The sequence below is a fragment of the Momordica charantia genome (assembly GCF_013281855.1).
Source record: "Momordica charantia cultivar OHB3-1 chromosome 5 unlocalized genomic scaffold, Mcharantia_2.0 BLBB01000005.1, whole genome shotgun sequence".
NCBI lineage: Eukaryota > Viridiplantae > Streptophyta > Magnoliopsida > Cucurbitales > Cucurbitaceae > Momordica > Momordica charantia.
The window spans coordinates 18280177-18301902 of record NW_028275163.1 but is presented as its reverse complement, the minus strand read 5'-3'; the positions used below and the strand labels follow the sequence as shown (position 1 = coordinate 18301902).

Genomic DNA, 21726 nt, shown 5'->3' with positions numbered 1-21726 from the left:
CTAATAATTACCAATGGTAAAAACAGAAAGGGACAGGAGACGAGATAAACACTCAACGGCGTTGATGGAAGAACGTTGTACGGCGTCGGAAAAGTGCAACGAAAATTGAAGGAATAAATACCTCGTTGACGGAAGCACACGACGTCGACTCGGCAACGAAAAGAAGAAGATCTAGAAGGAAAGAAGAATTAAAAGAAGACGGTATGCAGTATCCTGTCCTCGTTGATGAAGGTCTGACGTCTGAAAGGAAGGCGGCGGCAAACGAAAGAGGTTGGAGACGGCAGAAAACGAAGTGGAAAATTCAAATCATGATTTCACAAATTTGAAAGTTATTAATTGGCGAGAGGATCAAATCTTTGAGAGATTTAAGGATTTTAGGTTGAAAAATTGAATGGACCTACAGTAATTAAATAAATATAATTACAAATTAAGGATTCAAATCTTTTAAATTTTAAAATTATAATATATTAAAAAACAATAAATAAGGGTAGAAAGGGTATTAGAATAAAATTCTACATGAAAATATCTAAAAGTGTAAATTTAGAAAATTGAAGACATTTGTGTAAATATGATTTTAAAATTTTTTACCAACTTGTCATGCCTTAAGGACCCATAACGAGATCAAGAGCCAAGAAACTTCAACAAAATTTACTTGTTCATGTTCAATACTTGGTGAGTTTGGCTAGGGATGATAATAGAGAGATGAAGGTTTTCAAATCAACATCTTCCAAGTATAGCTTAAAGGAGGTGTTGCATTAAATGAACTCAAGTGCATCTCAAGCTTCATTTAGGACAATTCAACCATCAATTAATGGAACTACACTTAAAGATACTTCAAACTACTTAAGTGAAGCTTCATTTACAATTGGGAAGTTACACAAACTTTGAAGGCTGACCAAGACTTCAATTCTCGGATTCAAAGGTCTTTTTGTTGCATTTTCAGTTTTAAACATTCCATTTACATTTCAGCTAGTGAGTATTGTGGTCATCATGTGTAATTGATAGTTACAACATTTCAAATGCCTTTAGGTTACTTTTAGGGTTGTTTTGGAGGCTATAAATAGTCTAGTTTGTTCCCTTGAAAATTCAGAATTTTGTTATTGAATGAAAGTTGCAAATTTACTTCAATGCCTGGAGCTTGTTATTCTTTGCAATTCTTGGGTGTTAGATTTGCATGTTAAGATCATTTAAGTAGCCTTGATCAAGCTATCTTATGGAGTGGTTCGAATCTCGAGTTTATGAATAAATTTTCCCTACTCTTAATATTGATCACCAAGGTAATTCGTTCTAGTCATTCCTTGGGTTGATACAACTTGAATTTTGGGGTTTAGTGTTCTATTTTATAAGGGTTCTAATTCCATTAAGCGTTCTTATAATCAGTTGCACTAGATTTTTTATCATTTGATATCAAAGCTTTAGGCTCTAGATCGGATATATGTTTCCATTTTCATATTGCTCTTCTTGTTCTTTATTTTGAAATTCTTTTCTTCTTGTTCATCTTGTTACATTCCGTCCACATATATAAAATACAAAAAATATGTCATTTCCGTTATTCTTTTCGTCCTTTTGTCTTCTATAAGTTTGTAGATCCTCGTGTTATTTGCAACTTTGTCTTCTTTAATATCTTTTGATTCAATTTGCGTTTGGGTAAAAGATTCGAAAATTGATCTTTTGTTTTGGAAAACTGCTATACCCAAGAGTATGTGTTCTTCTTTGTTCTTTATATTTTTACTTGCAAAGCATGTTAGATCTGAGTTGTATCATTGAAAATTGCATGTTTGTGTTAATCTAGTTGTTGGCCTTAAATCATATCAGTTACACATATTGATTTCTTTCCACAACCAGCAATTACTCATTAAATTCTTGGCAATTACAATTTTCTCATTCAATTTCCAATCATTTATTGTTCAATGCTCATGAAGTTTTTTTTTTTTTTTGTAACTCATATCTGTTGTAAAGACTAATTTAAGCTCCAAAAAAATCTCAAAATAGCCTTAATTATTCGAGAATTACATTTACGTCCTTTTAATTTTATCTTGTTACATCTTAATTATTCTATTCCAAATCTGTTATTTTCTTTCTTAAGTTTGTTTCTTATTTGAGTTTTGAATTTACTCCTACATCAAGTTATTTGAATGTTTTCTTTGTGTGTTATCTAATCATTTGAGTTGTTGTCTTGCTGATTGGCTAACTTTTCAATATTGGAGAGTACTTTGCTTAGAGGGTGATCCATTGTTTGAGTGTTAAACATGAGTGAATTTCAATAACGAGTGGAAACACGTGAGGGAGTGCTTATGAGGTCCATTTCTTGTCACTTTAATTTGTTTTGCAGCATGTCTAATCCTGAAGACGATGTTATTCCCAATGACTGGAGGAGAGACGCACTATAAGGAACTATGGAACAAATGATTCGTGGTATGAAGGCATTGACAAGATGGGTAGGAAGGTTGGAGGCTCAAAACCAAGCTAAGAGATAGTTCCACCACCTCCACCACCATATGTGGTAAATGAGGATAATTATGAAGGTGATGGATTTGATCATTGGGAGGACGATCAAGTTATAGTCTTGGCAGCTCCAAGAGGGAGAGAGAGACATGTTGGTCGTGGCTTAGATCAAGGGAGAGGCCGAGGAAGATACCACCATAATTTCTAATAGAGAGCTCCACGAGAGTAGGGGTGATCAAACGAGACCGAAAAATCGATCGAACCGACGTCGGTCGGTCGATTTGAGATATGAGCCGGTCGGTGTCGGTTTTCCTCCATGAAAAACCGACTAGTCGGTCGGTCGACTCTTCTAATGTCAAAGGAACTGACCGATCGACCGACTTATAAATAATAAATAAATCTAAAATTTCACACCAATATTCCACGAGAGAGAGCATTTCTTTGAGAAGAAATGGCAACTGAGAGAAGATTAAATGAACCAAAGAAAGGTGGTAAGAGTAAAAGAAGGAATACGAGAGAGATAAAGTGGAAAAAAAAAGATAGGGAAAAAAGAGAGGGATAAAGGAGAATCCTGAAGTGAAAAAAAAAAAGAATGGGTAATAAGTTGCCACGTGAATTATGGGGGAGTGTAAAAAAAATAATAAAAAATTGTTTCACGTGATTCACGTGAATTGTTTTTATTAATAATAATAATAATAATAATTTATTGTTACTATTTCCTTTTTATTTATTTTTATTATTTTTCTTTTATTTATTTGTCATTAATTATTATTACTTCATTTTTATCCATCTCTTTCCCCACCTACGTGGCCATTTAATAGCTCTTTCTTTTTACCCCAATTTCTATTTATCTCTCCCTCCTTTCATCTTCTTCTCCTTTCTGTTTCTCTCTCCAATCTCCACATTTCTTTCTTTCTTTCATTCATCATTCTCTTCTCCTCCTTCCTCCATCGTCTTCCCATCTCCCATTTCTTCTCTTTCTTGCCTCTCTGATCTCTACATTTCTGTCACACCAACGCTTATTAAGAACTGCTCCTCTTTCAGTGTCGGGGTCGGCCAAAAATCGACCCCGACCGACCAATGCTCACCCCTACACGGGAGTATGCTCAAGTTGATCGAAACTTGGGAGATATCAAATTGAAGCTCAAAATTCTATGGTAAGACTGATCTGGAGGCGTACATTCAGTGGGAAAAACAAGTGGAATACGTATTTGATTGCCACAATTTCAGTGAAGAAAAGAAGGTAAGACTATGTATTGCTCAATTTAAAGATTATGCAAAAACATGGTGGGACAAATTAATGTCAAGTAGAAACGAAACCTTGAAGCGTCAATCAATTCATGATATGAATTCAAGGAGTTGTTGAGGAGGCGAGTTCTTCCTAGATATTTCCAAAAGGACACAGCGCAAAAGCTACAAGTTTTGAGACAAGGTAGCAAGTCTGTGGAGGACTATTACAAGGAGATGGATTTGTTGATGGATCGATTTGATCTTGAAGAGGACCTGGAGAATCTCATGAATGACGTAAACAAGGAGATTGCTGATAAGGTTGATCTACAACCTTACTTTAACATTAAAGAGATGTTGCATATTGCCATAAAGATCGAAAAGCAACTCCAATGAAAGTCCCAAAGGTATTCTACTAAACCTTCTTCAAGTACTACATGGAAAAGGGATATTAATCATGCTGAATATAAGTTTAAGAGCCGGGAGTTAAGTGAGAAACCTAAGGATAAGGGAGAGACTTCATAGGGAAAAAAGGTTGATGAGACTAAGGGAGAAATAGAGATTTTAAGTGTTGGAAATGTAGAGAGGTTGGTCACTATAGTAAGATTGCCCTAATAGGAGAACTATGGCCCTTGGGAGGGAAAATTGGTGACGGACGATGAGGAGGAAGATGAGGTCGCAAAGGAAGAAAATGATGAGTGTGATTGTGAGGACTATAGTGAAGAGGACCTTACACATATGTTCTTAGCTAGTCACTAGGAGAGTTTTAAGCACCAAAGTTAAGGAAGATAGCTTAGACCAAGGAAAGAATTTATTTCACACTAGGGACCTTGTTCAATATGTACCTTGTAGTATAGTAATCGACAATGGTAATTACACCAATGTTGTGAGTTCAATTTTGGTCAAAAGACTTAACTTAGAGACTAAACCACATCCTAGACCATATAAGCTTCAATGGTTGAGTGATTATAGGGAGGTAAGGGTGAGTAAGCAAGCTTTTGTTTCTTTTACTATTTGGAAGTATGCTGATGATGTTTTGTGTGATGTTGTCTCAATGCATGCCAGAGATATTTTATTGGGGAGACCATGACAATTTGATCATTGAGTAATGTACGATGGATAGGGGTGTTCAAAAAACCCCGTGACCCGACCAACCCGAACAATCCAACCCAAACAGTCAGAAATTTATTTGGGTAGGTTAGGTTGTTTTTTATATAGAACTGAAAATTCTGTTCGATTCTCAGGTTGAATTGATTCAACTCGAACCGAATCGAACCACCATTAACTAAAACAATTACTTTTATATATATACATATATATATATATATATATATATATATATATATATAAACACTCAGTTTATGGTTTTCTGCCGTCACACTCACCTCCCCATCCTGGCATCCTCTCTCCACCTCTCATTCCCTTCGTCTCTCTTCCATGTCCCACCCTCCCCTCTGTCCTTCCACCATCTCCTTTCCCTCTGTCCTCCCACCCCTTGTCTCCTTTCCCTCTGTCCCATCATCCTTCCATCCCGCCCACTTCTGCTCCCTCGTTACTTTGCCAACCCTTCATCTTCCTCTCTTCCCCTCTTGTTAATCACCTTTCCAATTCTTCATCTCCCTCTCCTTCTGTCTAATTTATTTTCACTGTTTTGTTTTTTATTTCTGTAATCACTCTTCTTCACAACTTCTCTTCCGCTTTCAGTTCCACACTGCCACCTCTATCTTTTCATCCCCTTCATCACCCACATCACTTCTCACTCGTCTCTCCCTATCCCTCATCTAACATCTCCCTCCCTCTGAAATTCCAACCCGACAACCCAGCCCGAAAATATGAGAGTTGGGTTGGGTTGGGTTACGAACTTCACTCGGGGCTTTCGGGTAGCAGAATCAACCAACTCAAATTTCGGGTTGGTCCAAAAAATTCTTATAACCCTACCCAACCCAACCCGTGAATGCCCCTAATGATGGATATCCTAATTGTTATTTTTTACTCATAATGGTAGAAAATTACTCCTACACCTTTGTCTCCAAAAGATATATATGTTGATAAATGTAAACTTGAAAAGAAAAGGCAGGATGACGATGCAAAAGCAAAAGAAATGAAAGAAAAAGAATTGAGAGAAAAAAAGAGTTTGAGTGAAAAGCAAGAGGCTAGCAATCGACCTAATGAGAAAAATGAGAGAAAAGCCAAAAGTATGAGCTTGTGTGCTAGAATGGAATTCTTTGTTTGCAAAATGAAATATCCTTGTACTTTTGTAGAAAAGATCTTGTTTCCTTGCTAATGAACTTAATTCATCTTTGCCTAGTGTTTTTATTGCACTTTTGCAGGAGTTTGAGAAATTATTTCTCGAGGAGATGTCACGTGGATTGCCTGAACTTAGGGGGATCAAGCATAAGATTGACTTCATTCTGAGAGCGATCATTCCAAACCGTCTAGCGTATAAGACTAATCCTAGCAAGGCCGAAGAGATACAAAGGCAAGTTAATGACCTTCTTGACAAAGGGTATGTACGTGAGAATTTGAGTCCATATCCTGTTCCGATTATTCTTCTACCTATGAAAGCTGGGTCATGACTTATATGTGTTGATTGTAGGGCTATAAACAAGATAACTATTAAGTATAGGCATCCAATTCCTAAATTAGATGTATGCTTGATGAGTTGCATGGATATAGTTTATTTACTAAGATTGATTTGAAATCGGGTTTTCATCAAATTCGCATGCATATTGGAGATGAATGAAAAACTGATTTCAAAACTAAGTATGGTCTTTACAAATGGTTAGTTATACCTTTTGGATTGACTAATGCTTTTAGTACATTCACGAGGCTAGTGAACCATGTCTTGTGTGAATACTTAGGAAAGTTTGTGGTCACATACTTTGATGATATTCTTGTTTACTCTAAGTCCTTAGATGAGCATGTTGAGCAACATTACAAGAAATTCGATTTTTCCCGATACATAAAATCGTCACCAAAGGTCAATATTTCGTCGGCAAAACTCTTTCCCAACGATTTTTTTCGTATCCAAGTCTGTCAGCATAGCTCATCGCGATAGACCTTTGGCGACGAAATCTCATATTGCATTGCTAAAGGTCTTTGGTGACAAATTTATTTTCATCACCAAAAAGTCTATGGCGAAGAAGACAATTTCGTCGTCATAGACTTTTGGTGACAAAATTTGAAATTCGTCGCGAAAGACTTTTAACGACGAAAAAATGAATTTCGTCGCCATAGATAACGAATTTAACAATTTTCTGTACACCTTTTATTTTATTCTTGTTTCTTCCTCTTTTTTCTTCTTAAACCTTGTCACTAAATATTTCTTTAAAAAATTTAAATCAAACTTCGATTTATATTAAGCACAAAGTAATTTTTATAATCCTCTAATATAGAAAATCAAATACAATAGAAGGTAAATTTCAACTACAAAGTAAATCTAAACCTAATCTAGAAAGCTTCATCTCCTTGACTTTATGAAATCTCCTCTAATTTCCAAAACTTATGAAAAGAAAAATCAAAAGAACTTGTAAGAACAAATGAAAAATAAACTCAGTGAACAATTATCAAAACAAAAAAATTAGAGCCAAAAAAATAAAAGAAAATTAATTTCTTAATACAAAAACTCATTAACCAATTATTTTATCTTCACAAAATAAGAAAATGAACCAGAGACATCAAACAAACATAATTAAAGACATGGAAACTGAAAAAATGTACAAGATAAAATAGCTAAAGAGATTACAACAAACATTTATTGATTACAAAATGAATAACTAGTTTAAAAATAACATTAATTTGATTTTGAGTCTGTAACAACATAGAGAAAGAGAGAGAACAAATTTTAAAATTTTACCAATGAAGAACAACAAAGAGACACAGCAAAGAGAAACAGACAAGGTGACATCCTACGATTTCGAGATATATATACTCAGATTACTTGAAAAGAAAAAATAACAACAAAACAAGTATGTATTATACCTCAAAGTAAGAAGAAGAGTGGTGGTGAGGGACGAGAACAACAGAGAGAGAACATATACACAGCCAATGGAGGGAGGCAGAGGGAATGGAAGAGGCGAAAGGATGGAATGGTGAAGATGTAGGCGGCAGATGGAGGGAGAGGAAGTAGTGGGGAGGCATGTGCGGAGGGAGGGGTTGCGGAGGTAGGGATAGGGAGGAAGAAAACAAGTAAAAATGGAAGGAAAATAAAAAGGGTTAGGTTAAATTGTGATCTACGGTGACGGAATAAACATTCATCACGAAAACCCTTAATTTCGTCGCCTTAAGTTTCCCCAAAAAAAATTGAGCGGTAAACTTTCTGCCATTTCTCAAAACTTTTGTACAATTTCGTTGCCAAAAGTACCTTATGCCGACAAATTCAAGGTTTCATCGCCAAAAGTTTTGAATAAAAGATCATAATTTAATCGAAACTTATGGTGGCGAATCCCTAATTTCGTCGCCTTAAGTTTCCCTAAAAAAATTTGGCAGTAATTTCTAAAAACTTTTGGCAACGAAATTAAGTTTTGTCGCCAAAAGTACGTTATGGCGACGAATTAAAGGTTTTGTCGCCAAAAGTTTTGAATAAAAAATTTTAATTTTATCGAAACTTATGGAGACAAACCTCTAACTTTGTTGCCTTAAGTTTTCCCAAGAAAATTGGGTGGTAAAATTCCCGTCATTTCTCAAAACTTTTGAAGACGAATTCCAAGTTTTGTCGCTAAAAGTTTTGAATAAAAAACTAAATCTAATCAAAACTTATGGCGACCAAATTTATTTCGTCGCAATAAGGTTCTTTCGACGACAAAATATATGTTTCATCGTCAAAAGTAATCTAAATATATGTCGCCAAAAATTAAAGTTCTTGTAGTGCATGTACTTCTTTTTTGAATAATTTAAGGAAGGAAAGTTTGTATGAAAAGTTAAAGAAATTTAGTTTTTGTGTGGAAAAAGTTAACTTTATTGACTTTTTAGTTTCATCTAAAGGTGTTGAGGTTGATGAGGAAAAGCTAAAGGCTATACGAGATTAGCCTACACCTAAAAGTGTAAGTGAGGTAAGAAGTTTTCTTGGACTTGCTGGTTTCTATCGTAGGTTCATTACAGACTTTAGTACAATTGCTTCACCTTTAAATGAACTTGTTAAGAAAAATGTTACTTTTGTGTAGGGAAAGGACCAAGAACTTGCTTTTACCACTTTGGAAGAAAAATTGAGATCCGCTTCATTACTCGCATTACCTAATTTTGACTTGGCTTTTGAAATTTAATGTGATGCTAGTGGGATAGGTATCGGTGCTGTTTTAATGCAAAATCAAAGGCCTTTAATGTTCTTTAGTGAGAAGTTGAATGATGCTTCTTTGAAGTATTCCACTTATGACAAAGAACTTTATGCTTTGGTTCGTGCATCACAAACAAGGTGACATTATGTTTGACCTAAAGAGTTTGTTATCCATACTAATTATGAAAGTTTAAAACACTTGAGAGGTCAAGATAAGCTAAATAGTTGCCCTACTAAGTGGGAGAATTCATTGAGACATTTCGTTATGTCATTAAGTTTAAACAAGGTCAAGAGAATGTAGTTGCTTATGCTTTGTCTCAAAGGGTATGCTATTTTTAATACTTTGAATATTAAACTACTTTGATTTGAGCATATTAAAACTTTGTAACATGATGATGCTTCTTTTGGTTCTATTTTTTATTCTTTTGAAAATGGTACTGTTTTTTATGAGTATAACTTGTTTGATGAATTTCTCTTTTAAGAAATGTAAGTTGTGCATTCTAAATTGCTCTACTTGTGAATTGCTTGTTAAAAAAGCTCATGGGGAAGGATTAATGCGACATTTTGGGTAGCAAAAACATATGACAAATTGCTATCTGATATTTTTATTGGCCTAGGATAAGACATGGCGTTCATAAAGTATGTGAGCATTGCATTTCATGTAGACAAGTTAAATCTAGAAGTAAACCACATGGCTTATATTCTCTTTTATCCGTTCCAATTGCTGTTTGGTTGGATATATCAAATGGACTTTGTTTTAGGTTTACCAAGGACTAGGAGAGGTAGAGATAGTATATTTGTGGTTGTTGACAGATTTAGTAAAATGACTCATTTCATTCCATGTCATAAAACTGAAGATGCTAAATACATTGCAGATTTAAACTTTAGAGAGATTTTTCAATTGCATGACATTCCTTGCGGCATTGTTAGTGATCAGGATGTTAAATTTTCCAATAATTTTTTGCATGTCTTATGGGGAAGTTAGGTACTAAGCTAGTCTATTATACTACACGTCATCTTCAAACGGATGGTCAAACTGAGTAGTAAATAGGACATTGATTACTATGCTTAGGGCGGTTATAGATAAAAATACAAATCTTGTGAGAATTGTTTGTCATTTGTTGAATTTGCTTACAATAGGGTTGTCTATAGTACTACTAAGTGAACTCCTTTTGAAATTGTTTATGGCTTTAATCATGTAACTCCTTTTGATTTGTTGCCTTTGCCACCTACTGGATCTGTGAATTTTGATGCTAATGCTAAGGTTGAATATGTTCATAAGCTACACAACGAGGTCAAGAAGAGGATTAAGAAGCAAAATGTCAGTATTGCTTCAAGGATTAATAAGGGTCAAAACATATTGTATTCAACCCAGGAGATTGGGTGTGGGTGCACTTTCAAAAGGAGAGATTTCCCCTCCAACGACATTATAATCTAAATCCTGGAGGGGATGGTCCATTTAAGTTCTAGATCGCATCAATGGTAATGCTTATAAAATTGATTTACCAGGTGAGTACGGTGTTAGCGCAACCTTTAATATTGCTGATGTGAGTTCTTTTGATGTAGGAGATGGCTATGATTCGAGGACGAATCCTTCTTAAGAGGGGAAGGATTATGTGAACCAAAGAAGCTCCATTGGCATGCCTCAAGGACCCATAATGAGATCAAGAGCCAAGAAGCTTCAACAAGCTTTACTTTCTCATGTTCAACACTTGGTGAGCTCGACTAGGGATGATCAAGAGAGAGATGAATCATTTCAACAACATCTTCCAAGAAGAGCTTAAGGGAGGCGTTGCATTAAATGAACTTAGCGTTGCAAACTTAGAGTCCATTTAAAGTTGTTGAAGTTGAAGTGGAGTTCAACTCAAGTTGCATTCAATAAAGCTAAGTTGGATTCAAAGAACTTAAGTTGCATTAAATGAACTCAAGTGTATCTCAAGCTTTATTTAGTGCAAGTTAGTCATCAATTAATGGAACTACACTTAAAGATACTTCAAACTACTTCAAGTGAAGATTCATTTATGATTATGAGGTTACAAAGACTTTGAAGGCTGATCAAGATTTCAATTCTCGGATTCAAAGGCCTTGTTGTTGTATTTTCAGTTGTAAGCATTTCATTTTAAGCGTTTTAAGATACATTTTAGCTAGTGAGTGACCATCATGTAATTGGGAGTTACAACATTTCAAATGCCTTTAGGTTACTTTTAGGATTGTTTTGGAGGCTATAAATAGCCTAGCTTTGTTTCCTTGAAAATTCAGAATTTTGTTATTGAATGAAAGTTGCAAATTTGCTTTAAAAAACCTAGAGCTTGTTATTCCTTACCATTCTTGAGTGTTAGATTTGCATGCTAGGATCATTCAAGTAACCTTGATCAAGCTATCTTGTGGAGTGGTTCGAATCTCGAGTTTAGGAACAAATTTTCTCTATTCCTGATATTGATCATCAAGGTAATTCGTTTTAGTCATTTCTTCGATTGATACAACTTGAATTATGAGTTTTAGTGTTATGCTTTATAAAAGTTATAACTCCATTAAGGTTTCTTATAGTTCGTTGCACTAAGGTTCTTTATCACAACTTTTCTTTTCAAATTTAAACTTACACAATTTTTCAAACATATTTCTAAATCAATCATCCATCCAACTTTCCAATCAAATTTATACCATTTCCAAACACATTTTTAACTTACTCAAATTATTTTTTAATACTTTTACCACTTTTCTTTTCAAATTTAAATTTACACTCTTCAAACACTTTTCTAAAACAATAATCCATCCAACTTTCCAATTAAATTTATATAATTTCCAAACACATTTCTAATTCACTTAAATTATTTTTTTATTTTTACTTTTTACCACTTTCTTTTCAAATTTAAAATCAAAATTTTCAAATACATCTCTAAATCAATCATTCATCTAACTTTTCTATCAAATTTATCACCAAAATTTGTATATAATAAATCTTATTTTTCAAAATTTTTACTATTATTTCATATTTTATATATATCGATATTTAACATATCTTGTTCACTTATGTAACTAAAAACTAGATTGGATTATGAATTATCAATATAACATGATCAAGCAATAATAAAACTTTCCAAGACAGATTTATCTAGCTGATGGAGTCTACTTCTATAAAGGAGTTAAAACTGGTTAGTGTTAGTACTTAGGCTATATGGCTCGACCAAAATGCGACTAAGTTTAACAACCCAATACTTGATGTAAAAAGCAGAAGTGAATGGATTATGTCATAATTGAAGGAAATCGAAATAGCGCAACTTTCACGAAAGAGCCGATATTCATCTCCCGAATAGCAACAAGGCTGGGAAAGACGTAAATTATTGGGCTCCTCCTTCTCCTGACTGGGTAAAGATAAACGTAGACACTGCCTGCAAATTATCAAATTCAAGAACAGGAATTGGGGTGGTTTGCCAAAATGACAAAGGAGAAATTATTGTTGCAATGATAAGGAAATTAGATGTGTTTTATGAACCTTTGCAAGTTGAGACATTGGCTATTCTTGAGGGTTTATGGCTGACTCAATGTCTCGACCTCATATTTGTGCAGGTGGACTCCGATTCGCAGAACTCGATCAACCTCATATCGCAGGAGTATGATCCTTCTCACCAACCTAATGTATGGGTGGATGACATTCACATGTGTGCCATAAATTTCATAGATATTCTCTTCATGCATATTCAAAGATCTTCAAGTAATGTTACTCATCGTTTGGCTTCAACTGCAATTTCGTCAAATCCAAACAAAATCTGGATCTCTAGATTCCCAAATTGGCTTACTGTAGAAGCTAGATGAGATTTTAGCATTGCGAACAACCCTAATGTTGTCTCTTTTCTTTAATTGTTTTTGTTAGTTCTTTTGTCTAAAAAAAAATTCAATTTACTAATATATTCCATGTATGTATACATGATTTTATTTCGATATTTTCATTGCAACGACATTTTCATGAGTATATTACTTATATATTTAGATATGATTGTTAAAAAAGATCAATTATGAGCTAATTAAGTTGCAATTAAAGTTTTATTTACTAATTCAAAAAATTTGCATAAATATCCATAAATTTTCGTCATTTTTCTCGAAATATTGGTCGACATCGACATGTCCTTAAACTCGGGACCTCGACGTTTCGAACCTTGAATATACCACATATATCTTAAAGAAGATACTATTGTTACATACCAAAATGCCATTCAAATCTTACATTTGTAGCCAAAGCGAGCATTGTTCTGTGATAATTGGCTTATATCTCCAACCAAGAGATTGTGAGTTCAATCCCCCACTCTTATACTAAAAAAAATCTTACATTTGTAAAATACCCCATGAAAAATTTTCAGAGCTTTCACAATCTCGGGAAATTGGGATTTATGACCCTTTCAATAAGTGAAATCGGATAAATGACACTATTTTGAAAAAACATAGTTTGTTACCCTACTTCCCCTTATTTTGTACCCCTTCCAAAATTTTTAATTGTGAAATTACCGTATTCCCTCAATTTTAAAAAATCAATTCCCTCCCTATCTCGGAGCATTCCCAATCATTCTCTCCCTTCATTCCTTATCTCGGTTCTCAAAAGGCCAACAGACGATTTCTTGGAGTTTTGCACCCATCAATTTTAGAGGTAACGTCATCAGTCTCTTCTCATCATCAAGGTTAGAGTTTCTTCTCGTCATCATGGTTTCGATCTCTGAGTCAGAGTTTAGGGTTCTCTTTTTGTTTAAAGAAATTTTTCGTAGTTTAGAGAAATTTTTCGTTCCTTGTTGTTAGGGTTTTCATTTTCGACGCTTTCTGAAGCAGCCAAGTAATTTTTCCTTTCATTTTGGGTCGTGCAGGTATCAGATTGAGAAATCAAAACAAAGGAAATATTGGATGTCGTTTCATATTCAATCCCTGATTCAATCCTAGTGTGTTTCGTTTTGGGATGACGAATATGGCATCCGGGATACCATTTGGTTCACTCCGGGATCAAGCTTGGCTTCTGCCTTTCATCCTGGTACGAGACGGACCGAGACAAGCACCAGGATGAAAGCCAGAAGTGAAGCTGCGAGATGATACATGTTCTGTCTTTCATCTCGAACCTTGTCCCAATCTGTCTCGTCCCAGTCCGTCTCGGCCCAGGATGAAAGGCAGAAATGACAACCTTCTTTCTGGCTTTCATCCTAGTCCGTCTCGAATCGAGATGAATGGCAGAACTTATATTCCCACATTGAAGACGTTTTTTTAAATTCTTTTTAACTTAGTTACATTGGTCTTTATCTAATATTTTTAATTTTAACTTTGTCTAGGAGATACGATGGATTTGAGACTTATGCTAGACCGTAATGACTCGTTTTCGACCTCGTCGACAAACCTTGCCCATATAGGTAAACTCACTTCTACGCATAAGGCTAGGTTAACCCCAACCCAATAGACATGTTTAAGCAAACATGTTTTGTTCCTATTTTGGACATTGACGTTGTATTTAATGGTCAATTGATTCATCACCTGTTGTTGAGAGAGGTTGAGTAGAAACAGAATGTCATTAACTTTAACCTATTTGGAAATAGGGTGTCTTTCGACAAGCAAGAGCTTGACCTAATCATCAGGCTCAAACACAGGATTAATAGAGTAGATAACGATATTCTCGGTCGAAGACTTAGAGCACGTTATTTTAAGGATAGTGTGAGGGTTAAGTGTAAGGAGTTGGAGAAGATTTTTATGGAGCAGAGTTTTGACAACAACGAGGATGTTGTCAAGGTTGCCATAGTTTACTTCATAGAGCTTGCCATAATGGATGACGAAAGGAGGCAGTTCATAGATACAAATCTATTAGGTATTGTGGATCGGTTGGAGTTGTTCTACAACTATGACTACACTACGATGATTTTTGAAAGGACAATTTGGAGCCTAAAGAACGTTCTAAATGATAAACTATCGGTGTACCAATAGAAGGTGAGAGACGACCCTACACATGTTTCAGGTTATTGAGGTTTAGGTCAACTGTAAAATTAAATTGATTATTTAACTACATAATTTATTTGACTTCATTTGATTCCAGGTATGGGCATACGAGACTATCTCGATGTTTAGTGTGAAAGTAGCAACGAGGTTGAGTGACGACACCATTCCTCGACTTCTCAGATGATCGTGCACCTATTCTTACGGGTTTCGTGTGTTTGCGAGTGATGTATTCGATAACACGTGGGTAAGCAATTCTCAGATGGTCGTATGCTTGATATTTGTTTTTTCATTTGGATCTAACAATCGTTTCTATGCAGTTCAAGGTTAAGGTATACTTGAAGTCGATGGATGCTGAGCAACAACACATGAACCGTATCATGCTTCCACGGGAAGCCCGCATCATATCCCCTCAAAGACACGACATTGACATAAGACCTTATTTGCCTGTTGTTCAAGCGTCTCCCACTATGGAAAGGGGAAATCATGCAAAAAGAGGGAGTGACAAAGGGAAGAAGATTGTAGAAGATTTGGTAGAAGAGGATGTTCGAGAAGAGGCCCCTCCAATGGACGATGTTGTGGCCAATGAAGAAGGAAATGACGGACAAACGCCAGACAAGAAGACGAAGAAGAAGAAATTCAAGAAGAGGATCAGTAGATGGTTGAGGAGGCTCAGTGATCGTGTTGGTGCTATTGAGGCCACCTTGGGTGGCATTGAAATCGCCCTGAAAGGTATCCAAAGGACCTTAAGAAAATGTCAAAGGTAAGCATCTTTTTTATTATATAAACTTCATTTAGTTTAGTTTTTACTGTTTTACTACAATAACTCTTATGGATCGTATTTTTTCTTCATGGGAAGTTCCCCAATCCGAGTAAATATTTTGGAGGTGGGGGTGGGCCCGATGGAGATGGTCACTCAAATGAAAGGCCTGATGAGGACTCGAAGACAATTGGAGGTCTAAAGAATATGGATGAGGACCAAAGACCTGATGAGGTTTCGAAGACTCCCGAGGAATCGAAGAATACAGACGAGTATCAGAAAGATGGATCAGGGTCCAAAAAACATGAACGAGGATCCGAAGACGGATCAGGGTCCGAAAACGGATGAGGACAATGCAACAGTGGAGGCTTCCCCTGATCATTGAGTCAGTGTAATTGAGGTAACTCCTACTTATTTAATGCTAACTGGCCCGTATATGATAACTCTTCATATAGAGAGTTATTTGGGGATAATGTTGGTATAAATTAGCTAAAGATAGCATCACTTGTACCCTTATTCACTGAGTTTGTGTTAAAAAGATCATAAACACTAGCTTTCTACATTTTAGTATTGTCAATTGCAATTGAGCTAATTTTGGTGTGAAAGGACTGCTCAACGGGACGATGCTACAGTATCAGATTTAGATTCAGAAAGCAGCAGAAAATGACAAATTGACAGTGAAAGGACTGCTCAACGGGATTTACCACAGTAACTCGGAGAAAAATCTGGAATTTACAGCTGGGGCCCACTTTATCCTTTGTGTTGCCCTAAAATTAAGGATGGATATAAAAGTCCCATTTTAAGGTAGCCTCTAAGAGGATTCTTCCCCACTCCATTTTGGAATCATCCATCTCACTCTCCAAGAAACCTATCCAGCTGCCGTGGAAGAGGAAGAATAAGCCTAGAAATTTGCTGCTGAAACAGAGAACAAGAGAATTTCGCTTTGAGCTGAAACCTTCAGCTCATTCTCTTCATCTTTGAATCTCTTTGTTTTATTTTCATTCTAGTTTTTATTTGATTTTCTTGTATGGCTTTACGTAGCTAATCTAATTTGTGAGGGGGAGGTTGTTGTGAACCATTGTGGTTGTAGACTTTGTTACTGTTTTTAAATGATGAACAACATTGAGTTGAAGTTGTTTTATAAATTTATTTTCAATATGCTTGATCACCATGTTGGAATACCTTCTTGTTAACTTTTGGAAAATTGTAATAGGAAGCGAAATACTTCATCTCGAGCTAGAGTCTACTTGAGTTTAGCATGTGGTGACTTAGGGATAAACATCACCTAGCTTGGTCATGAAAACTGTGCATTTTCCTAACATCATTTATGCTCTAGGGACTACTTGAGTTTAGTATGTGGTGACTTAGGGAGAAAATCTGGAAAATTTGGGAAGATTCCATGTCTGTTTGGCTAATGCTCTAGCATCGTTTATGTTGTAACATCGTTTGCTTAAGTCCACAAGAGTCACTTAACCGCTTCCCCCTTACTTTAATATCAGTATTTCAGTTCATATTTGTGCATTTTCCTTAGATATTTCGCTGTCATATGTCTTTAATTCATTTTAACAGTAGTTCATTGGTGTACTGTTTGGGTTGATTTACTTTAGTTCTCCTATTTGTTATAAATACTTTGCTTGTTTAAAACCCCCCATCTTAAGTGATTATTGAAGTGTGTAACAATCAATCCTTGTGGATACGAACTTTTTATTACTTGCTGCGAAGATTGTGTACACTTGTACAAGGGGACGTAAATCGAACCAACAGTATACTCACGACATCCCCTAATCATGTTCTTTAATCTCAGGACCTTACGTTCGGAAGCAGCCCGATGGCTTCGTAGTGGATTAGTCAAGTGATCATGAATCTAGAGTGGGTGAATTCAAGTAATTACCTTATAGTGTGCTAGTATACTTTCATGCTAGTATATTGTAACCTGATGCACTTTTTTGTATATCAAAATCTCATTATCGGTAGGCAACTTGATGGTCCATCAAATAGGCGACTCGATAGGCTTCCCAATATGCAACACGCAGTACCACCATAAGTAATTGTTAAGGTAAACTTAATATAATATATTTTATCATTTGTACTTAACTGCTCTCGTGTTAACTTATATTGTCCTGAATTCATAAACTGTGGTTTATGTTGCATCTGACCTTCACCAGGTTAACTGACCGAAGGGCTACGGAAGCGTTATTACTCGTAAAAACTTAAGGATATGTACACACCAACCAAGAAGCATATGATGACCGTGGTGAGCTACGACTCAGCATGTCTTGTTCCTCCATAGTTAGACGAACAGTTCCAAAGATGGATGGATGACCAAAAAACCAACGGAAGAATGTGGTCTACTCCAGGTGAAATGCAAGGAAAGAATGGTATTGCAATCTACTGGACCATAATATCGAATTGAAGGAGAAAGTAAGTATTTCTTACTCACTAAGTACGATATTGTGAATATGTTGATTACCTCATTGTGAATATGTTATATGGAACAGGTAGCTGATGCATTAGTACTGTTTACGACGAAAAAGTTGGACAAGTGTGTTCATCTATGTCGCAAAAAGTTTGCGATTGACGACGTACTTCTTTTTGTAAGTAATTTTTTACCCCTTTAGGTTCAATATAATAAAATGCATGTTCCAATTCTTTATGTAAGTCTCATGTCATCGTATTTCTGCAAAGACATTGCACAACTGAACAGATGGTCCATATGCTGCCATGAGGCCAAGAGTCTTGGCCTCGAGAATAAAGTATGAATGTAGTAAGAAGAAAACCATCTTCCGATACATGTTCGATAGACAGTCGGACCACAACACACTCTGGAGTGGTACAGACATGATGTATACTCGAATTCACATAGGCGGGAACCATTAGGTGATAATTGGTATCGATCTTGTGGAGGGCGATATAACCGTCTGGGATTCACTACAGCCAGCCACCCCATTGGAGGCACTCGAGAAAGAGCTGAAGCCCATGTGTACGATCGTACTTGCGGTGCTTCACTACGGCAGGATGTTTGCAGTACGACCAGACTTGCTAGTCGTACCATGGAAGGTGCGTCGAGTTGGCGCAACCCAACAAAGAAGCGCGACAGATTGTGGGATATTATGTGTCAAATTCTTCGAGTATCATGTCATCGGGTCAAAGATGGACACTCTGACCCAAACTAATGTTGTATTTTTTAGGCGACAATATGTTGTACAAATAAGGGCGTATCATCACATTTTCTTATGGTAATATATATGTTTCAGTTCTGTTTTTAGTATTTCATACCTTCCACGATCACGAACGTTGGATAATACATATGAAACACATATACATACAATCTCAAAATTATAATAATAATATAACACATAGGATTACCAAAGCATGCATGGTTGCTTGCTTGAGATACAAATTACCTTCCAATTTTCATTGTGTCCACTTCATACATGTTCAAACATAAAGAACCAACAAAATCATACATTCACAATGTGTTTAGGGTTCGCGGCATGTTTTGCGATTGTGTCTCGACGTACCACAACGACCGCACTTACGTGTTTGGCACACCTGGCCCATTGAAGGAATCATAACCATCTGTCACCTAACGACTCTAAGAATCGTCTTCGATGGTTCCACCTGTATGTTGACAAACTCAGGCGAACTGTTCCATGTCTAGACGTGTCTGACTGGAAAGATTGATTCTGTATAAGCCAAAATCAAAAAGTTCGTCGTGTACGCCTCGTCACACAGAGTGTATAGATTTATGTTGCGTACCATCGCCCCGGCAATAACATGTAAACGTGGAATTCTAAAGTAATCGAACTCCCGACAACTACATGTTCTAGAGTTTAAATCAACAATCCCGTCAAGGTTGCCATCACGTACCTCGAAATGAAACTGGTCGATGTTGACTACAATGTGTCTCATGGTACTATCTGAGTATTCAGCGAACATCTTTTCTGCATTGTCAGACAATGTGGTGGATCAAGAAGATACAAGCATCCGTCGATTGTAGAACCAAGTCTGTAACAGACCTCTAATGTGGTCAAGTAAAGCAGTCACTGGCAACTTAGGCGTGTGCCTAAAGAAGGCATTTACAGACTCAGCAACATTAGTGGTCATCTGAGTGTACCTCAATTCAGTTTGGAAACAACGAGCCCAATGTTCCTTCTCAATGTCGTCTAGGTATTCCATCGTACCAGGAAGTTGGTCTCAGATTGAGTTGAAATAAAACTTGATATGTCTTTACAGCCTTTAGAAATAGTCTTCGATTGCTTTCGCATCGTCTTTAAATTTTGCTATCAAGTTCATCTTAATATGCTGTATACAAAAGCAATGAAATACAATAGAAAATATCTTCTCAATTGCCTTACAAATTATTGGATGTCTATCAGAAACGAAAACCAAATTGTTAACAAGCGCACTTTTTATTTAAGTCATAAACCATACTCATGATGATACGGTCTCACCGTCGACAATCGCAAATGCAATCGGATAAATATGGTTATTCGCATCAACACCAGAAGCTGTTAACAATACCCGTTTGAACCTCCCTTGTAGGTGAGCCCCGTCAACAACCAACAATGGTCTAATACAACCAAGTAAACCTCTAATCGATTGACCCAATAGTTCCAATTCGAAAATAATACTTGGGTTCATGATTTTCAATGCCCCTCTAATAAGTCGGAGTCTTCACTGGACTGTCATGCTTTATATCATAACTTAAATTGACATCATATTCCTTCCTCATGTCTTGTATAATGTCCTTCCGTCTATACATGCGGGAGACGTCTGTGAACTTCGCTTGGACAAGATGTCCGACCACCCAACTCTTGGGTTACCTATTATAGACACCGTATTTGGTCCGACTTAATTTTCCTTTTTATTATTATTTTTGTTTGGTTAAAAATAACATAAGTTTTAATGTAATTGTTTTGGTTAAAGATAACATAAGTTTTAATATAAAGTTTTAAATAAATTAAATTATAAAAATAGATTTTGTTTTAAAAAGAATTTGATTTTATTATTATTATTATCATCATTATATTTATTTTAGTTGTTTGTATTTTATTAAAAACCCAAGTTTTTCCTTTTTAATCAATTGTTAAAAAGTAAAAAAAATTAGATCTGGTTTTAAATAAAAGAGTTTTTTTTTTTTTAAGATTTTGTCAAGTCTTCATTCCACCAAAAGTGGCACCTTTCCTACTTCAGTGATATAGTCTTACCATTGCTTTTTACACCCTATATAAAGAGAGGGTTTTGATTAGTTTGAGAAGAAAAAAACAAGGAAGGAAACTCAGACTCCTCTCTCCCTAACTCTACCATAATCACCTCCTCCTCGATCATAATCATTTTTCTTTCATTGACCCTTATAGATCCAACAACGCCCCTTATGAACTCCAACAATGACCCGATCCGCTTCCACTCCAACTAATAGACCCATAATATTCCTTACATAGGTAAACAAGGTGGGCTAAGTTACGTTCGTGACTTTGTATTTGTTTTTTTTATTATGTTTTGTTCACTCCTCAAGTTTTAAAACTTTTGGGACCAGTTTGGGGTTATTTACAAATGTTTTCGTGGGGAAAAATTTGAGGTTTTGGGGGCTGTTTTACGTACTTATTGTGCTGATTTTTTAGTGTTGTTCGGGGCTGCTTTATACGTCAATTATTGCTGTGTCAATAAGGAAAAAGTGTTTTGTGAGTACAATAAGTCAAGTTTTGTTTTTTTATTTAAAAGAAAGAAAATCTCTTTGACACTTAGTCGTCAAAGGAGGCTGGAGAAACTAGGCGACTATAGGGCGTTATATGATCTAGCTTTTCGGTTGGAAGTTTTAGTGTGGTGAAATCTTAGCAGCCTCTTTGTTTTCCTTTGTGGCATTTTACTGTTTCGTTTGGTGGCTTTTTGACCGATGATCAATGGGTTTCATATTTCTCATTATCTCTCTGTGTTACAAAGGAAAAAAAATATTACATAGGAAATAAAATATCTTAAATTAAGTTTAAATAAGTTTTGAAAAGAAGAGGAAGGATCTTAAAATTTGTTTTAAAATAATAAGTTTTTTTTCCAAGTGCAGGATGTG

At 35.8% G+C, this 21726-nt stretch overlaps 2 protein-coding genes across 2 annotated transcripts; one reads left to right on the top strand and one right to left on the bottom strand.

Moving 5' to 3' along the window:
• The first annotated feature begins 12063 nt into the window (after positions 1 to 12063).
• On the top strand, positions 12064 to 12757 carry LOC111021711 (uncharacterized). Its single transcript, XM_088124432.1, has 2 exons — positions 12064 to 12096; positions 12218 to 12757. The coding sequence occupies exons 1-2, from the start codon at positions 12064 to 12066 to the stop codon at positions 12755 to 12757; spliced, it is 573 nt and encodes a 190-aa protein (XP_087980558.1).
• A 6559-nt stretch (positions 12758 to 19316) lies between these two features.
• LOC111021710 (uncharacterized) lies at positions 19317 to 19838 on the bottom strand. The gene is made up of 2 exons (XM_022298747.1): positions 19679 to 19838; positions 19317 to 19603 (listed from the first exon to the last, which is right to left on the bottom strand). Exons 1-2 carry the CDS (start codon positions 19836 to 19838, stop codon positions 19317 to 19319), a joined length of 447 nt encoding a protein of 148 aa, XP_022154439.1.
• Between the last annotated feature and the right edge of the window lie 1888 nt (positions 19839 to 21726).